The sequence below is a fragment of the Schistocerca serialis genome, chromosome 3 (genome assembly GCF_023864345.2).
Source record: "Schistocerca serialis cubense isolate TAMUIC-IGC-003099 chromosome 3, iqSchSeri2.2, whole genome shotgun sequence".
Classification (NCBI taxonomy): Eukaryota; Metazoa; Arthropoda; class Insecta; order Orthoptera; family Acrididae; genus Schistocerca; species Schistocerca serialis.
Genome location: NC_064640.1, coordinates 893,854,561 through 893,874,867, shown reverse-complemented (window position 1 = coordinate 893,874,867; position 20,307 = coordinate 893,854,561). Strand labels below are relative to the sequence as shown.

The 20,307-nt window shown below is 42.1% G+C and overlaps 2 protein-coding genes and 1 long non-coding RNA gene across 4 annotated transcripts in view; 1 reads left to right on the top strand and 2 right to left on the bottom strand.

The window, feature by feature from the left end:
* LOC126471137 (delta(14)-sterol reductase LBR-like) overlaps positions 1-20,307 on the bottom strand; it is an 887,948-nt gene that overhangs the window by 224,132 nt on the left and 643,509 nt on the right. The window lies entirely within an intron of this gene.
* Positions 1-20,307, top strand: part of LOC126471143 (uncharacterized) — a 611,803-nt gene that overhangs the window by 234,711 nt on the left and 356,785 nt on the right. The gene's annotated exons all lie outside the window — the stretch shown is intronic.
* The window catches only part of LOC126471138 (delta(14)-sterol reductase LBR-like), a 765,587-nt gene that overhangs the window by 705,185 nt on the left and 40,095 nt on the right, over positions 1-20,307 (bottom strand). Inside the window, exons 2-3 of the mRNA XM_050099231.1 lie at positions 17,146-17,338; positions 5,580-5,651 (exon numbers count right to left, since the gene is read on the bottom strand). Of these exons, the coding sequence (XP_049955188.1) occupies positions 5,580-5,651; positions 17,146-17,338 (265 nt within the window). The remainder of the gene's footprint in view (positions 1-5,579; positions 5,652-17,145; positions 17,339-20,307) is intronic.

The window sequence follows — 20,307 nt, the reverse complement described above, 5'->3', positions numbered from 1 at the left end:
TTGCCAGTTCCTCACAATTTCACAGAATTGCCATCAGTTTTAGGGAAAATGAAATATTATATTTGGTTCATACCAAATGCTGCACAAATCGCAGCTCCATTGCATCGCTTGCGTAACAAGAATGTCCCTTTTGTTTGGACAGATGAGTGCCTAGTAGCTTTTCAAAAACTTAAAGATGCATTGCTCAGTGATCACTACATAGTTCACTTTGATCCTGAAAAACTAGTTGTATTGCAAGTCGACGCTTCCTCTTACAGAATTGGTGCAGTGCATTTGCACAGAATTGGTGATAAAGACAGGCCTCTTACTTTTGCATCAAAAGTGTTGTTCAAAGCTCAGTGTAACTTTTCACAAATTGAAAAAGAGGCATTGGCTATTGTGTACAGTGTCACAAATTTCACCACTATTTGTATGGCAGAAAATCTACTTAGCAATGGATCACAAGCCTTTGCAGTCATTGTTTCATCCGACGAAACCCATTCCTGTACAAACTGCCCAAAAATTGCAAGATGGGTTTTGTTGTTTCAATACCAGTACGAGAGTGTGTATCGTCTGACAGCTCAACATAGTAACGCAGACACGCTTTCATGTCTTCCGATTGGCCCTGATACAGACTTTGACGCTTCTGCTGCATCTTGTTGTCACATTGATGCCCAGGATTCTGAATTGCTTCAGTCTCTTCTGCTGAACTATAAGAAAATTGCACAGGCTACAGAAGCTGATTCAGATTTGAACATTTTGCTCAATTATATTCGCACATCTTGACCTCGTTCCTTGCACTGCATAAAGAACTCTGTAGTGTGCCAATATTTTGCACGTCGGCATAGCCTCACTATACAGAAAGGTGTGATTCTTGTTCAAAATGATAATGGACAGTCACGTGTGTTGATCCCTAAAGCTTTGCAATAAGAAGTGTTGCAGTTACTTCACCAAGGACACTGGGAGATTGTTTGTATGAGACAGCACATTGACACTGTACTTGGCAGGGTATGGACGCCCAAATAGAACAGGTGATGTCACAGTGTCACACATGCGCACAAAAATTATCTGCTTAGCCTAAGTTGCAATCGCCATGGCAATGTGTGCACACAGACTTTGTGGGACATTTTTGGAACACCTGTTGGTTGATTGTGGTTGACTCATATAGCAAGTTTCCTTTTGCTGTGCCAATGAACTCAACAACGTGACGTAGCACAATTCAGGTGTTGTCATTGCTTTTTTGCCTAGAAGGTTTAGCTGAAGTAACAGCATCAGACAACAGACCTCAGTTCACGTCACTGGTGTTTGAATCATTCTGTAAATGCAATGGCATACAGCATTAACTAGTGCACCGTTCCATCCACAAACAGTGAAGCGGAACGTTTTGTCTGAACATTCAAGCAGCAGATGGCCAAATTTCGCTCCGTACACACCAGGGATCAAATATTGCAACTGTTTCTCACCTCATATTGTTCGCACACACCATTGCCAGCGGAATTGCTTAGCGGTCGCCGCCATCAAATGCTGCTCCACCTTCCTCAGCATCGGTCACTGAAGGAAGGCTGCAACGATCACTTTGCGCCACACAATATTGTCTTTTACAGGGTTCTTAGCAGCAGCAGCAGCAGCAGCAGACGGTGGACGCGAGGCAAGATAGTATGTTGACTTTACACTTGCATGTACACTATGTGATCAAAAGTATCTGGACACCTGGCTAAAAAGAATAACAAGTTCATGGCACCCTCCACCGGTAATGCTGGAATTCAATTTGGTGTTGGCCCACCCTTAGCCTTCGTGACAGCTTCCACTCTCACAGGCATACGTTCAGTCAGGGCCTGGAAGGTTTCTTGGGGAATGGCAGCCCATTTTTCACAGAGTGCTGCACTGAGGAAAGGTATCGTTGTAGGTTGGTGAGGCCTGGCACAAACTTGGCATTCCAAAACATCCCAAAGGTGTTCTATAGGATTCAGGTCAGGACTCTGTGCAGGCCAGTCCATTACACGGATGTTACTGTCGTGTAACCACTCCGCCACAGGCCGTGCATTATGAACAGGTGCTCAATCATGTTGAAAGATGCAATCACCATCACCGAACTGCACAGCAGGAAGCAAGAAGATGCGTAAAACATCAACTTAGGCCTGCACTGCCATAGTGCCATGCAAAAATAAGGGTTGCAAGCCCCTCCCATGAGAAAAACGACCACACCATAACACCACCGCCTCCAAATTTTACAGTTGGCTCAACACATGGTTGCAGATGATGTTCACCGGGCATTCACCATACCCACACCATGCCATCGGATCACCACATTGTGTACCATGAATCGTCACTCCACACAATGTTTTTCCACTGTTCAATCATCCAACATTTACACTTCTTACACCAAGCATTGTGTCGCTTGGTATTTACTGGTGTGATGTGTGGCATATGAGTAACCACTCGACCATGAAACCCAAGTTTTCTCACCTCCTGCCTAACTGTCATAGTACTTGCAGTGAATCCTGATGCAGTTTGGAATTCCTGTGCGATAGTCTGGATAAATGTCTGCCTATTACACATTAAGACCCTCTGCAACTGTCGACAGTCTCCTATCAGTCAACACATGAGATCGTCCTGTATGCTATTGTGCAGTACATGCCCCTTCACGTATCCACTTCACTATGCACATCGGAAACAATGGACCTAGAGATGTTTAGGAGTGTGGAAATCTCACGTACAGTTGTATGACACACGTGACACCCACCAACCGCCTGACCACGTTCTAAGTCCGTGAGTTCCACGGAACACCCCATTCTGCTCTCTCACGATGCCTAATTACTACTGAGGTCGCTGATATGGAGTGCCTGGCAGTAGGTGGCAGCACAATGCACTAATATGAAAAAACGTATGTTTTTGGGGGTGTCCGGGTACTTTTGATCACATAGTGTATCGTCTTTCAGGTCCCGATGTCTTGCAGCACCTCCATCAGATTCAACTTTGCCTCTGTCGTGTACACAATGATCTTTCAGTCTCTCTTCCCCCAGATTCATGGGTCCAGAGGACAGCGCGGCCACAGCGGCTGTCAGAGGGTGTCAACACGACACCACAGGACGACCCCATGGAGATGGAGATGGAGCCTTCACCTCCTCTTGTCATGGAGATGGAGCTGGAACTGCCAACACATCAGCAGTCGCCGCCTTATTCATCTGGTTTATGGCAGCAGGAGGTGGACGCATACCCTAGTGGTTGTTTTCCAGGGGATGTTTCCGCCAGCCAGAGCACAGGCCAGATGGTGGGGTACAGCCAGAAGCTTGATGTCCCCTGCAGCCACGGCTTCCTGCCTGACACAGCGCCCACAAGCCTGCATCCCTTGCCATGGTCACATTCCCTACACGATGGTTATCGCTTTGGGGGAGGGATGGGGTGGGGGGGGGACGTTCCGGCATAGCCATAAGTGCCGAAATGAAGAAAAAAAAAAAAAAAACGGAAGAACAGAGGAGGCTTTGAAACGACATCGGCCACTGGTGCACAGAATAGGACTGCACCATGACAGGAGCGCCCTCGAGCCGAAGTGAATATAAGCGCTCCTGCCAGCCTCGGCTGCTCAGATCAGCTCTGCATATGGACATCAGTGGACGATATAGACACAGTTGTAGACCGGCACTCACAGATCAGTTATCAGTGACGTGTCAACTTGCAGGAACATTGTATATAGCAAGAACTCGGACTTATGTTGTATGTCACCCAATATTTGTGACACCTTTGTAAATACAAGTGAAGTATTGTCAATTTGCTTTATAGAAATAAAACTACTAATGTTATTTGCTTGAACTCTTGTATAGCATTCCAAGAAGGCTGCATTTGTTAGGCACCCTCTATACAAGACGAGGTGGCAAGACGCAACACAGTTTCATTAACATTGCATCCTCTTGGGTAAAAAGCAAAACTGGCCTTGTACTGACTGAAGCATGTTAATTCACTTTAATTGGGTAGGTAGGTTTGAGAACTTGAAAATATAAATGTATATGTTGAAGATCAAGATAGTCGGAATTAGCAAAGTGTGGCGGCATGATGAACAGTGTTTCTGGTTAGCCGAGTACAGGGGTATCAACACAAAATCAGATGGATGTAATGCAGACAACTTCTCACATGAGCAACACATCGATCCCTTCACTGGAATAGTCTTCAAGATATTCAGGTTTTCCTGTTTAGCTGAACAGTCAAAGATCAGCATCATTTTCACATATAAAAAGCAGTTTTCCTGTATTTGTTCAGTCACAACAAAATATAAAACTTTCACAAAACGGATGCACCTGACAATGCCCACATTGGGCGGCGGAGGGGGGGGGGGGGGGGGGGGGGGGGGGGGAATCTGTGAATTGATGTGTGACTGTGGTAAAGTATTTATAGCCAAAATTGGGAGGAGACATCAGAACAACAAGTGTGAATGTCAGATGTGTTTCAAGAAAGTATGAAATCTGTGGCAGTGCAATATCAGGAAAACTGCAGCCAAGATGTATATTTCAAAAGCATAGTAGTACTAGCCAAGAAAAGTAATATAAGTAATATTTATAGAAGGAAAGTGGTTGAGATTTCTTAGAAAGGGAGCAATTTCAATAGAGAAGATGGCTATAGGCATCTGGCATCGTAGCTTCCCTTCATCAAGGATGTAAATACCCTGCCATTGTGTGCAAGGAATGCAAACAGCAGCCAGGAAGCTAGCTCTGTGTCACAACAATAACGTATTTTTAAACATTCCCCTCTCTTTCTATGCCTTCTGTCACTACATATCCGATTATGATGACCCATCGATAGTAGTCAGAAAATTTTATCTAATAATTCCACTTCTTCAGAAGAAGTGTGGGGAAACTCCTTTTCTTAAGTGAACACTGTACTGGTGTTTGACAGTATTCTACTAACTGGGGACACCTAACAAATATCCCATCAGAGAGACGATATTTGAAGAGAAACATTACGTAGCCCACCAACGTTGAACATCTTACCTTCAAAGAAAGATTTATCTGAAATGAACAGCCCACCCACAGCATGACTAGATCCCTCTTCTACAATAGCTTATGACCCAAAGAAGCAAGCTGCATTAACTTAAAAAACTCATCATCGCATCTCATGAGACAAAGAAAGAACAGTGGAAGAGGATAACATTTCATTTTGACAGATCGTTGACAAGAGTCAAGCAGTTACCACCAGACATAACGAAAGTTAGCTGGTATGATAGGCACTCAAAATGCAATGATGAGAATGGTGTGATCCAGGAATAACGTGAGGAAATGACACTGTTACGCAGATGAAGTAAATTGTGTTGTCGAGAACCACAAACCAAATGTCATATATTTCTGTGTCCTCTATGCCTAACATCTTACACATAACATATATCCTGTGAACTACTATGGGTGGTGTGGTATTCCGCATACACGAGGAATGAATAGCGAAAGTTAATGCCATGTGTTGTATGAATTCCCAACTTAATAATAATAATAATAATAATAATAATAATAATAATACAAATAGAAATTAAAAGAATAGAGAAGAGACTAGACAAAGAAACCACAGCAGAAAATAGATGAGAATGAACTTAAAATACAATTCAGGTTGCATCTTACCTGTCAAATTTTCATGTGACTCCTTGTCCTTCAGACCCTCCATCAGATCTGACTCAATTATGGACTCTTTCTCTTCATGAACATAATGAAACAAAAGAAAAAACAAAACCGAAATTACCCTTCTGTGATTTGTAAAATCAATTTTCTGTTTGCTTACTTGAAGCTGAGGACAATTTTTATTCACCAACCATTGTGATTTTTTAGTTCAGCATTTATGGCAATTACTTACAAGGGAACCTCCCCATCGCACCCCCCTCAGATTTAGTTATAAGTTGGCACAGTGGATAGGCCTTGAAAAACTGAACATAGATCAATCGAGAAAACAGGAAGAAGTTGCGTGGAACTATGAAAAAAATAAGCAAAATATACAAAATGAGTAATCCACGGCAAGATAGGCAACATCATGGACCGTATGAGTTCAGGAGCTCCATGGTCCCATGGTTAGCGTCAGGAGCTGCGGAACGAGAGGTCCTTGGTTCGAATCTTCCCTCGAGTGAAAAGTTTGATTTTTTATTTTCAGACAATTGTTATCTGACAAACTTTTATCTTTTCATCACTTTTTTGGAGTGATTATCACATCCACAAGAAAAGCTAAATCGGGCAAAGTAGAAGATTCTTTTTACCCATTCGCCAATTGTACAAGTTAGGTGGGTCGACAACATATTCCTGTCTTGCAACGCACATGCCGTCACCAGTGTCGTATAGAATATATCAGAGGTTTTGACCTATGACCTTGCGATCAAATGTTTTCGGTTCCCATTGGAGAGGCATGTCCTTTTGTCTACTAATCACACTGTTTTGCGGTGCGGTCGCAAAACACACACACTAAACTTATTACAGTGAACAGAGAAATAAATGAACGAACGGACAGATCATAACTTTGCGAAAATAAAAAAAGTAAAATTTTCACTCGAGCGAAGACTTGAACCAAGGACCTCTCACTCCGCAGGTGCTCACGCTAACCACGGGACCACGGCGCTCTTGAGCTTATATCCTTCATGATGTCGCCTATCGTCAGCATGGACTACTCAGTTTGTATATTTTGCTTATTTTTTTCATCGTTCCACACAACTTATTCCTGTTTTCTCGATTGATCTGTGTTCAGTTTTTCAAGGCCTATCCACTGTGCCAACTTATAACTAAATCTGAGGGGGGTGCGATGGGAGGTTCCCTTGTTAGTACAATGCTTCAGTTAGAGTTATTTTTAATGACTTTAATGCCAAGACAAATAATCAAATTTTGTACAGATATATTCTCTGCAACACACGGTAGGTTACCTAACATCTGGCTTGGAGGATTTGTAAAACATAAGACTAATCTAGGGTAAATTTTCTGTTAACTATGTTTGTTAATGTAGCTAATAGTATTTAAATTTATTTATTTTTATTAATATATCAATGGCAACATTTTGGAGCGAAAATTTTATTATAATCTCTAACATATGTAGTTTGTTATAGTGGGGTAGCCAAAAAAAGTAACAAAAATAGCTGTCAATTATTCAGAAAGTAAGGCCTCCCATTTTCTTCTTGAAACAATGACACAACATTTGAAGTTCTCTTACACCTACTGGATGAAAACTACACTCCTGGAAATTGAAATAAGAACACCGTGAATTCATTGTCCCAGGAAGGGGAAACTTTATTGACACATTCCTGGGGTCAGATACATCACATGATCACACTGACAGAACCACAGGCACATAGACGCAGGCAACAGAGCATGCACAATGTCGGCACTAGTACAGTGTATATCCACCTTTCGCAGCAATGCAGGCTGCTATTCTCCCATGGAGACGATCGTAGAGATGCTGGATGTAGTCCTGTGGAACGGCTTGCCATGCCATTTCCACCTGGCGCCTCAGTTGGACCAGCGTTCGTGCTGGACGTGCAGACCGCGTGAGACGACGCTTCATCCAGTCCCAAACATGCTCAATGGGGCTGGCCAGGGTAGTTGACTTACACCTTCTAGAGCACGTTGGGTGGCATGGGATACATACGGACGTGCATTGTCCTGTTGGAACAGCAAGTTCCCTTGCCGGTCTAGGAATGGTAGAACGATGGGTTCGATGACGGTTTGGATGTACCGTGCACTATTCAGTGTCCCCTCGACGATCACCAGTGGTGTACGGCCGGTGTAGGAGATCGCTCCCCACACCATGATGCCGGGTGTTGGCCCTGTGTACCTCGGTCGTATGCAGTCCTGATTGTGGCGCTCACCTGCACGGCGCCAAACACGCATACGACCATCATTGGCACCAAGGCAGAAGCGACTCTCATCGCTGAAGACGACACGTCTCCATTCGTCCCTCCATTCACGCCTGTTGCGACACCACTGGAGGCGGGCTGCACGATGTTGGGGCGTGAGCGGAAGACGGCCTAACGGTGTGCGGGACGGTAGCCCAGTTTCATGGAGACGGTTGCGAATGGTCCTCGCCGATACCCCAGGAGCAACAGTGTCCCTAATTTGCTGGGAAGTGGCGGAGCGGTCCCCTACGGCACTGCGTAGGATCCTACGGTCTTGGCGTGCATCCGTGCGTCGCTGCGGTCCGGTCCCTGGTCGACGGGCACGTGCACCTTCCGCCGACCACTGGCGACAACATCGATGTACTGTGGAGACCTCACGTGTTGAGCAATTTGGCGGTACGTCCACCCGGCCTCCCGCATGCTCACTATACGCCCTCGCTCAAAGTCCGTCAACTGCACATACGGTTCACGTCCACGCTGTCGCGGCATGCTACCAGTGTTAAAGACTGCGATGGAGCTCCGTATGCCACGGCAAACTGGCTGACACTGACGGCGGCGGTGCACAAATGCTGCGCAGCTAGCGCCATTCGACGGCCAACACCGCGGTTCCTGGTGTGTCCGCTGTGCCGTGCGTGTGATCATTGCTTGTACAGCCCTCTCGCAGTGTCCGGAGCAAGTATGGTGGGTCTGACACACCGGTGTCAATGTGTTCTTTTTTCCATTTCAAGGAATGTATTTTATCAATTCACAGATGGTACAACTGTAGTTTTCTTAACACTGGCATGCAATTAAAACAGTGTGCCAAAATGGAATTCCTCTGGGCAGAAGATATAAATAATCCATGTTTGCAGAATGTTTATGGGGATACAGCATGGAATTTTTGTGTAGTCTTCTCTCTGTGATATATGCCTTAGTTATTGAGTAACCCTGTGAATATATATGTGGCAGTTAATATATTTTCAGTTGACTGAGCTTAGTATTACCAACAGAATTCTGAGTTGTGTTTAAATAAAAGAGGTCATCAATGTTAATTGTTGTACGCTATCCTAGGTATTATTTCACGACATTCGGCAACCCCACAGATATAAAAGAAAATTGTACTTGTTCAAAATCTCAAGTAGCTCTCACACTTGCAACACAATGGTGGGATGTATATTTACATCATATTATCAAATGTAAAGAAAATTCGCCATATAAATATATTTACTTTTATGAATACTTAAGTGACAAGTGAGAACTGAATGTTTTCATGAGTGGCATTGTCGTCGTCGTCGTCGTCATCATCTGGTGAAGTCTCGAGATAGTGCAAATATCCCAATATTTACACTAGTGGCACACAGCCTCCAGTCGGCTGACAGCAACTGGATCCTTCATGGCCTGTAGATGGGAAGAGGGGTAGGGGTGCAGTGGAGCAGGTCGGTTGTTGACTGCAGTCAAACGCTGCATGGGCATTCAGGATACGTCTTGTGTGCAGGACTGTGCTGTGCATACCCTTGTCATATTACCGCTAATGCAAATTTCAAGCTGAAATAACTTGGCAACCTTTCTTCCTATTTACAAGATTCTCAAGGATCTATATTTCTATGGATTCCTTTATAATGCTTTCCCAATAGCTGATTGCTTGTCATAGCCACTTCTTGTTCTCAAAATTAAAAATGTTATCTTTGTTTATGCTATGCTCTGTCACTGCTGATTTCTCTGCATGTTCCAGTCACGCACCTGATGTGTTCCCTAAAGCAGTTTGAGATAAAGTACTGTGTGTGCCAGATGTATTAGTGGCCACATCCACAAGAGATGCTGTATATCGCCAGTAAGGTAAGCTTTGGTCAGTCTTTTGCAGAGCCAAGGAACTCTTTCATCTTAGACAGTGGTCAAACAATGGTTTTGATGCCAAACAGCCTCGCAAATTTGGCTGAAACTGGCCCGAAGTAAGGAAGGAAGATGAGTCCCTTCTATCCTTCCTACTCTTTCCGGTTTGCTGCATCTTTTGTGTTCCTGAACACCTTTCTAATCTGCACTTCACTGTAGCCACTTTTACAGAACACTTCCTTCAGCTGTTGTAGCTTGTTTAGGAGTCTTTCTTCATTACAGATGAGGTGCGCCCTATGTCCCAGGATGGCTAGCACTGTCTGCCTGTCTTTTGGATGGTGGAAGCTCACTGCATACAGATACAGGTTTGTGCAGGTGTTCTTCCTAGTTTGCATAGCTTAAGTGCCGTCTGCCTTCTTCATTATTAGTATATCCAAGAAAAGAAGACATCCATTCTCCTCTACTTTCATAGCGTAGGCAATGTTTTGATGGAAGCTGTTAAGGTGATAAAGAAACTCATCCAACACTGTTCTCATGCCGCAGATGTATTGTCACCACAGCAGGACAAGAACTCGGGTTTTTGACAGGTGCTTTAAAGTTTTTGAGCATTCCATATAGAGATTTTCAATACCAACAGCCAGAGGGGATCTCCCAGCCACAATACATGCTCACAGTTTTGAGCCAGGAGTGTCAAGCAGTTGTCAAGAGGTACATTCAGGAAGAATAACAACTTCAAAGCTCAGAAGCAGGTCACCCTTCTAGGGTCTCAAGACCATAACATTCGTGAAATCAGTCGACTGCAGTGCCCTACAAAGGGCTTTTTAGAATAGCTAGATTTCTGGCCAGTCCACAACTATGCGAGTTAATTGTGTCAAGTACTGGCCACAAAGGCACTCCTTCCTTGTGGATTTTGGATGTCCATACTGGCATAGTACGACTGGCATCGTGGGATACAGTTGTTTCTCTACTTCCTCTGGCAGATCTGAGCTCTTCAACAAATAAATCATTTTCCTAACCATCTTGGTTGGATCTTTCTTGAGCCTCTTGTAGGCCAATACCTCTAACAAGGGCCCTCTTTCACACACACACACACACACACACACACACACACACACACACACACACACACACACACACACACACACAGAGAGAGAGAGAGAGAGAGAGAGAGAGAGAGAGAGAGAGAGAGAGAGAATAGGATGATGATGATATGGAGGGCTGACGATGATGTGGAAGAGTGAATTGGGAGGAGGTGACAGAGCAGAGGGAGGCTGAGACTGTGGGGAAAAGGGTACATATAACCTGGGGCAGGACCCTACACTGAGGTGACAAGAGTCCCGGGGTACCTCCTAATATCGACGTATAGCAGCAAATTGATATGGCACCGACTCAGCAAGTAGCTGCCCATAATTGCAGAAGTGTAGCCGGTGCACGGTTTTGTGCACAAACTGACCTACTAATAAGTCTCGTAAATGTTCAAACAATGAAAACTTCAGGTAGGAATATCAACATTGTACAGAAAGACAGATTGCTACTTACCGTAAAGATGACAAGTTTAACTGCTGACAGGCACAATTAAAAGACACTTACACTCAAGCTTTCAGTCACTGCCTTCATCACAAAAAGAGAAACACACGCCATTCATTCACACAGGCAAGCACATCTCAAGTACACATGACAAAGGGGGCCGAAAGCTGATGTGTAAGAGTCTTTTAACTGGCTGTCTGAAACTTAACGTGTCTTTACGTTAAGTAGTGAATCTATCATTTCCTATATTGTTCATCTCATATAAATGTTCAATGGAATTCATGTTGGGTGATCCAGGTGGCCAAACCACTCGCTCGAATTGTCCAGAACGTTCTTCAAACCAAGCGCAAACATTTGTGGCCCGGGGACATCGCGCGCTGTCCTCCATAAATATTCCATTGTTGTTTGAGAACTTGGAAGTCCATGAATGGCTGCAAATGGGCCCCTAGTAGCCGAACATAACCATTTCCTGTCAATGGTCGCTTCAGTTGGACCATAGAACCCAATCCACTCCATGCAAATACAGCTCACATCATAATGGAGCCAGTAACAGTTTGCATGGCATTGTTGAAAACTTGGGTCCACGGATTCATGGGATCTGCACCACACTCAAACCCTATCATCAGCTGTTACCAACTGAAATCGGGGCTCATATGGCCAGGCCACAGTTTTCCAGTCATCTAGTGTCCAACCGATACTGTCACCAGCACAGGAGACGCGCTGCAGGCAATGTCGTGCTATTAACAAAGGCACTCGGGTTGGTCGTATCCTGCCATAGTCCATTAATGGCAAATTTCATGGCACTGTCCTAATGGGTACATTTGCCGTACATCCCATTTTGATTTTTGCAGTTATTTCATGAAGTGTTGCTTGTCTGTTAGCACTGACAACTCTATGCAAACACCACTGCTCTCAGTTATTAAGCGACAGATGTCGGCAACAGTGTTGTCCGTAGTGAGAGGTAATGCCTGGAATTTGGTAGTCTCGGCACACTCTTGACACTGTCGACCTCAGACTATTGAATTTCCTAATGATTTCCATAATGGAATATCCCACAACTCTAGTTCCAACTACCATTCCACACTCAAAGTCTTAATCCCTATCTTGCAGCCATTATCACATCGGAAACACTTCCACATGAATCAATCACCTGGGTACAAATGGCTGTCCCGCCAATGCACTGCCCTCTTATACATTGTGAATGCGATAGCACAACTATCTGTATATGTGCATATTGCTATCCCATGACTTTTATCACCTCAGTGTACAGGATTCTAACATACTCTTGTTTCGAAAAGGAATCATCCAAAGTCTAGCAAAGTTTTCAATCTTGTTTGTGTGCCTGTTGATAACTCGACACCTCTACTATTTGGTGAGTTATCATCTTTACTCCCAAATTATTTCCATTCTCGCAGAACTTTCCATTACTATATTTAAATACTAAAAATATATTTACAGTTAATTAATCTGTTGTTTCTGAAACCACAATCTTTTTGTAGTTGCTTGATATTTTCCAGATGCTCCTATCTAATAAGCAAAATTCTTGATAATGGTTAGCAATTGCATTTTATCGTCTTCTTTTTCTACCAAATAGTGATTCTTATTACACAAAATTGGAAAAAATACCTTTCAACAGCTATGACTGGAGGATAAGATGTAGGAATGTGAGGTTTATTATTGTTTTTGTACGAATCCTTATGAACAGGAAAGGGAGGTAATGACAGTGGCACGTAAAGTGCCCTCCGCCACACACCGTTGGGTGGCTTGCGGAGTATCAATGTAGATGTAGATGTAGATGAACATTTATAACTAGTTAACTACAGTAAGCAAGACACTCACAAGCCAAACCTAAGCTTTGGTTTACCAATGATACCTCACTATACCTTGTAAGTTTGAAAGGAATTCCCTATACCTTCTAAGTTTGAAAGGAATGCAACATTTTGTGTGATAGGGGAAGAAAATAGTGGCAATTTGAAGCTTTGAGTAAATCTAATGGTTGTACTCAAATGGCTAGTAGTGTGCTGCTGCAAAAGGTAGGCATCTGGGCTCTGAGTCTCTTTCCAACACACAGCTATAAAGTATCAAAAATGTTATTGTTGCTCGTAATCAATTACAGAATGAAAACTCGCCAAATGAATCATCCTTATGTTAGGACCAAATTCTCAGGCACCTGATAGTTACTAAGTTATTGAACAAAATTTGGTATTTGATATAAATGGATTACATTACATATGAAATGTTGAGGTAGGGGTGTGTGTGTGTGTGTGTGTGTGTGTGTGTGTGTGTGTGTGTGTAGGCGCGCGCACGCGCAGGCATTCCAAGTAAGACTCACAGACAGAGAGACTGCAGCAGTACAGGTAAAATGTGTAGAGACTACTGCAATGCATTAGCTACAACTAGTTAAGCTACCTTTTAAAAAATTGACATATTGCCAGTTGGAGGTACGTGCAGTACAGGAAAAGTGTAGAGACTACTGCAAAGCATTAGCTACAACTAGTTAAGCAGCCTTTTAAAAAATTGACATATTGCCAGTTGGAAGTACATAACCTTGTAAATGTTTGTGTAATGATCTATTATATCATGATCTCATATATATATACACAAGGAAAAAGCCTAGTAAACATGGACTCCAACATGCATACCTTAAGAGCTATGACCACTTGTTCGTCCTCAACACTGTGGGGGAGGAGATTAGTGTTTACCGTTCTGTCAGCAAAGAGGCCATTAGACATGGAGCAGAAGATTGTACTGAAGCGATTTATGGAAATCACAGGAAACCTAAGTCAGGATGACCACACATACGTTTGAACCGTCATCCTCCCAATCTTGACACTGTGAGCCAGACTTCTTGTACCACAAGCTCTTTGCTTTCCAGATATTGAGAGGAGGTAGTATGGAACAAAAAGGGTACAGTAAACATGGGTTCTAAATCTGTACCTTAAGAGCTATGAGCACTTGTTAGTAGAAGAGATGTGTTTCACCGTAGTGAAGATGATCAACTGCTCATAGTTCTTAAGGTATGCATGTTAAAGAGTCCGGTTAAAGGCGCTACAGTCTGGAACGGCACGACCGCTACGGTCGCAGGTTCGAATCCTGCCTCGGGCATGGATGTGTGTGATGTCCTTAGGTTAGTTAGGTTTAAGTAGTTCTAAGTTCTAGGGGACTTATGACCACAGCAATTGAGTCCCATAGTGCTCAGAGCCATCTGAACCAAGTCCATGTTTACCAGAATTCCCCTGCTTCATTTGCTGTAAGGAACCTGCCCTAAATTTTTAAAATGTCATTCTGAAACACCCTTCATCAAATTAGACAACACACACACACACACACACACACACAACTGCAGTCTCTGCCAACTGAGGCCACAGTTGCCTGAGACAGCAGCAGTCATATGTGTGTAAGTTGCATTTGTGTGTGTGTGTGTGTGTGTGTGTTTTTGTCATCCAATTTTGATGAAGGCCTTACTGGACAAAAGCTACATTTGGGGCAGTCTTTTTGTTGTGCAACTCAGCATCTCCACTATATGGTGAGTAGTAACTTTCCGTTTCACAATGTTATTACATTCCATCCTGGATTTTCCATTGTTTGATTCTGAAACACCCTGTATATATACATATAAAAAAAAAACACTCTTGTCATAATAAATCATTATACAGTTATGCCACAATCAGGTGGTGCAACTTCGGACTATGCATAGCAGTGGAGTTACTATAATTTCTTCTGACAGGGAACACTACAGCAAGCAGTCCCTAGCAACAGCAACAGTTCTCACATCAACTGTCCTGTCCAGCATACCAGATGAAGTGAAAGTCATCACAACTAACTGCATCATTATCATGAAATACTGAGGAATGACCCAGTTAACTCATTTCTTGCTGCCTGCCTACTACGGAATACTTCTGTTAGTACAAGATTTGTTATATATATCTACTAACACTTCCAGCCAGCATATCACAGAGTTGTTCCAACCCAAGTTTGATTTCTTTTAGAACAGACTCCTTTTCATCCTTCAGTGGCATTCACATTTGGCATCTTTTTAGGCATTAAACATTTGTGTGTCACAGATGCTGGAATAAATTTTATTATTTTACAGTACTTCTGAAAAAATAACCATCAAAATGAGAAAACACAAAAAACTTCGAAAAAATTGTACCAACTAAGTAATTCAAAAAATGCGAGGGTGAGTCAAATGAAAACCTTAAATATTTTTTTAAATATTATTTACTGTGCAGAAGAGGTACAAAGCCGAATCACTTTTCAACATAATCTCCCCCACGCTCAATGCAAGTCCTCCAGCGCTTCCTCCCATTGCGTCTTTGAGTGGTCCAAACATATGGAAATCACTTGGGGGCAAGGTCTGGTGAGTGTGGTGGATGAGGAAGAAACTCAAAATGCAGGTTTGTGATTGTTGCAACTGTCGTACAGGCAGTGTGGGGCCTTGGATTGTCATGTTGCAAAAGGACACCTGTTGACAGCAATCCACGTCACTTTGATTTGATTGCAGGCCGCAGATGATTTTTTAGAAGATCTGTGTATGATGCACTGGTGACAGTGGTCCCTCTAGGCCACTAATGCTCCAAAATGCCCCAAAAGAGTGTCAGCATAACCTTCCCTGCTGATTGTTCTGTTCAAAACATCTTTGGTTTTGGTGATGAGGAATGGCACCATTCCTTGCTCGCTCTCTTCGTTACCAGTTGGTGGAAGTGAACCCAGGTTTCGTCCCCAGTAACGATTCTTGCAAGAAAGCCATCACCTTCTCATTCAAAGTGCCGAAGAATTTCTTTACAAGCATCAACACGTTGTTCTCTCATTTCAGGAGTCAGCTGCCGTGGCACCCATCATGCAAACACTTTGTGAAACTGGAGCACATCATGCACAATGTGGCGTGCTGACCCATGTTTAATCTGTAAACATGCTGCAATGTCATTCAGTGTCACTCGGTGGTTTTCCTTCACTATGGCTTCAACTGCTCCAATGTTCTGTGGAGTCACAAATCATTGTGCCTGACCTAGAGAAGGAGCATCTTCCACCGAAGTCACACCATTTGCAAACTTCCTACTCCATTCATAGACTTGCTGCTGGGACAAACAAGCATCACTGAACTGAACCTTAATTCGTTGTTGAATTTAAATGGGTTTCACATCTTCACTACGCAAAAACCAAATAACAGAACGCTGTTCTTCCCTGTTGCAAGTCACAAGTGGGGCGGCCATCTTTATACTGACACTGTGACAGTATGTGTGCATCTGCACTATGCTGCCACCTACAGGCCATTCTGCATGCTGTTTGTAGCATGCTTACCAACTTACAGGATAACGGCGCGAAATTTCGATTTGTTATTACAAATTTAAGGTTTTCATTTGACTTATCCTCATAGTTCAATTGTAATAAGTATTAGAAATACACTGATGCTGGGATTGTTCTTTTGCATCCTCCGTGTACTTCGTTGCTCTTATTTTTGTTGGCACACCATCAGAAGCAATCTCTTTATTCAATTTGAGGTGGAAACACATTTTGAACGTTTTCAAGGAAAAGAATAAAATTTAATTATACAAATTAATTGTTTTTGTTCATTATTGGTTTACAAAATTCATTAACGTGCTTTAATTTTACTCATGCTTATGAATCACTATTCATCTTTCGGCTAGTTCTGCTGTCTGTGGAGTCTGTTATGATTAAAAGAAAAGCAACAAAAACTGTAGCATTAATCTCACACAGTAAATTAACAAATAGAGCATTATGAAATTTCTACCATAAGGAAGAAAGCACCAACTGCTATATTTCAACATAGCAAGTGTCACCGTATCAGTCATGCTAATTATGGGAGCATTTGTAATAATTTCCAAAGGCAAAGCCATGTTAACAGATTACAATGGTTCAATAATATCAACTGGACTACAGTTGCTGATAGCTTCACAGTTTTAAGAACTATACACATGCAAAATGCTCGAACTTTCACACAAATGACTTTCAACTTGAATACTAACCAGCTGCAGTAGTATTTTCTTTTACATCGCTTAATTTGGCACCCAATCTGATGTTCTCTTCTTCAGTAAACAGTTTACGGACCTTTCTAGCTGGAGATTTTCGTATCTCTTCAGGTCTCTTCCGATTTTTGCTAGATGTGCTACGTGTGACTATACGAACTGGGTTGCGTGCATGTGCTGGTGATGTTTCATGCTGAAACAAATGTGTAATCGTAAGAGTTATAAAGAGAAATTGCACAAAAATTTAGCAAAGTTTCTGCTTTGGTGTTTGAAACTGTGTACTAATCCCTTTAAGAACAATGGAATATCACATTCAAAGTTATTAACATGGGAAGCAGGTAACTGCAACTCTATCACATCGTTAGTAACAGACATAAGCAGCAAATGGAAAATATTGGTGACTTGATCACCCCTGCCTTGTACATATTCAAACATGATCCATTTGGCTGTACAACATCCACTTTGCCTTGTTGGACAGTGAACTGGCTGGCTTCTTCAGGTAGAAACTGGGGGGAAGCAGATGGTAGTGAGCCCCAAAACACATGGTTTTAAGTTAAAAATCCCTACAAAGAAGAAATAGGCAAGAGCAGCAGCTGTCATATAAGGCAGTGAAATGCCTCACTGTTTATAGTGCTATTAGAAGAAGGGAGAGGGGGATAAGTAAAGACAACATACCAACACCTTACTCCACACATGTGCTATAGCAGCAGCTGCATCACTTTCATCCATTTGCCTACTGTTGACATCCTTTCTGTAAATGCTCTAACCCCTCTGAACATGGGTGTCAGACTCATGGGATTGTTGCAGGCAAAGGCACAGGGGTCTTCATTGTGCTAAGAGTCTTCATTCCTCTACATAAGTCCTACAGTGTGGAAGTAATCTCAGCAGTGAAGCCATTCTTTGTTCTTTGATTTCCATCGAGTTGTAGGCTACATTAGTTGAGAAATTGGATGAGGGCACTGTTGGTTTTCTTCATACAAACTTCAAACTCCCTGAGATCTACTAACAGAAAATCAGTGGGAATGGATTTTTCTAGGTATGTGAGTTACCTGTTTTCTAATCTGATCACTTGAAACATATTTGTTAGTTTTTCCCTCATAACTACATGTATGGAAGATGTGACAACCTTTGGCTTACTGCTACCTTTCGTATTAGCTGATGGCCCAGTGGTACATGTGTGCCCTGGTTTTACCAATGACATCAATGTTGTAAAGCTGTACCCTACCACCTGTTTTTAGTCACAGCAGCAAATGACACTGCAAATACAGGTGATACAACTGTCTGATAAGCTGCTTACCCTTAGGCTTAAAGGATTCACATTGTGATCCTGATTTTAAAGACTTTCTTTTCTTTAATGTACTATGAGAACTCATGATTCTGGACTGTATGATTTTCAGAGCTGTTGATGTAGAATAACAGTGATGGACAAATTATTCTTATCCCAAACAAAGCATTTCCACAACATGTCCAGTTCTTGCAAAACAGGGTTGTGCACCCACACCAATGGCATTTACAACATCGCATTGGGTTCAGCACATGGGTGACATCTTACAAAAGATAAAAAGCACTTCTGATCTACTCTGGTAACACAGGTGTGTTGAAGGTGGGTATAAATGCAGCTGTGCTTTAAAGCTCTCCACATGCCCTCTTTATCATGCTCTAACACCAACAAAGTCTTCTATGTATTTATCTTTTAACTAAAATCAATCCCACTATGTCTCTGCGGCACAATTCAACACCCTTGTTAGTATTTTTGTTGTTGGGAAGCTCCATAGATATTGAATACAAGCTGTTTCACTTCATGTGATTGTCTACTTAAGACAGAGAGACAGTGTTTGGTCCTAAGGGACTCACCATTTCGTACAAACAGGAAGGCCCATGTGCCTTACAGAATGGACTTGTTATGTTATATTTCATACCTCTGAGATGACACAATTTGGTTCCTATTACTTTTCCAGATACGTTACGTCTATATACACATATGACAGAATGTTACAAATTAATTTAAATTCAGTATTGAGTGTTTTCAACATTATTAGGATAATCTCTATGTATATTAATCTTACAATTTAAAAATATATTGACTATTAATTGACTATGACTATTTCAAAAATATGAAACAGTTTTTCAGAAACCACTACCAGCCACAAAATTATTTAATGAAGCAACATGATTCACGGTATAATCATCATCTTTGGACTAATGGCAATAGAATATTTTTTAACGAATTTACACACAGATATTACAGTTGTTTTGTGAGTCCTGACATGTGTTGTGGTCATTTGTGTTCGTGTGTACTGGTTGCCTTCTTGTGGTGTGATCAGGTACCTTCATTGCTGTGGCTTCTTGGAACTTGTTAAGCACTTTTGACAAATTTGCACAGGATGCTTGAAACATGACATCATCTCTTATGGTTCATTCAGTTTGTTACATGAAAATTGTTCTTTAGTAATTTTTAGTACACCAGCCAAAGCCTGCAAACCCTTGCATATATAGAAAGTATCCTCTTTCAAATTTTGTAACTATACAAAGAATCTGTACTGAAGAATATGATGTGTTATTAGGTGAAGCCCAATTGCTGTGTTCTAGTTACTCAAACTGTTGATTTTGTTGTGTATTTTTACTTCTTGCAGATACTCTCATCTTGCTGCAATGAAACACTGGAGAGCCATAGACTCCACTCAGTCAGAGAAGCACCACTCATCTTTGTGAAATCTACAACAAAAGAGCTGTGTCACAAGCTCAAAGGATATCTCATACAAAATGTTTTGCCTCATTAGCCATCTACCAGTAAACATCTTATTCTTTAAAGAATCAGACTACAGTGTATAAAATAGTTTCCAGTGTCTGATTACAAGCGAGTTAATGCAGTAAATATTCACCTTTAAGCATGTAAGCGAGAAAAGGCTTGGGAAGGTTTGAAATTATGCTTAAAGTTTGTTGGAAGTCACTAAGTGCTCTTGTCGTGAAACACTGGATGAACAGAAACTAGGTAATTTGCACTCCAATTTAAGCACAAGCTAGTTTTTCCACACATCTCAATGTTTATTATGTCATATCTCCTGAACTGTGTGTCCTACAATGATATAGTTTTGCAGGTACATCCAGTGATATATGTAGATACTGTCTACAAAGTTTGTTGGGAATATAGTTAGCAGTACA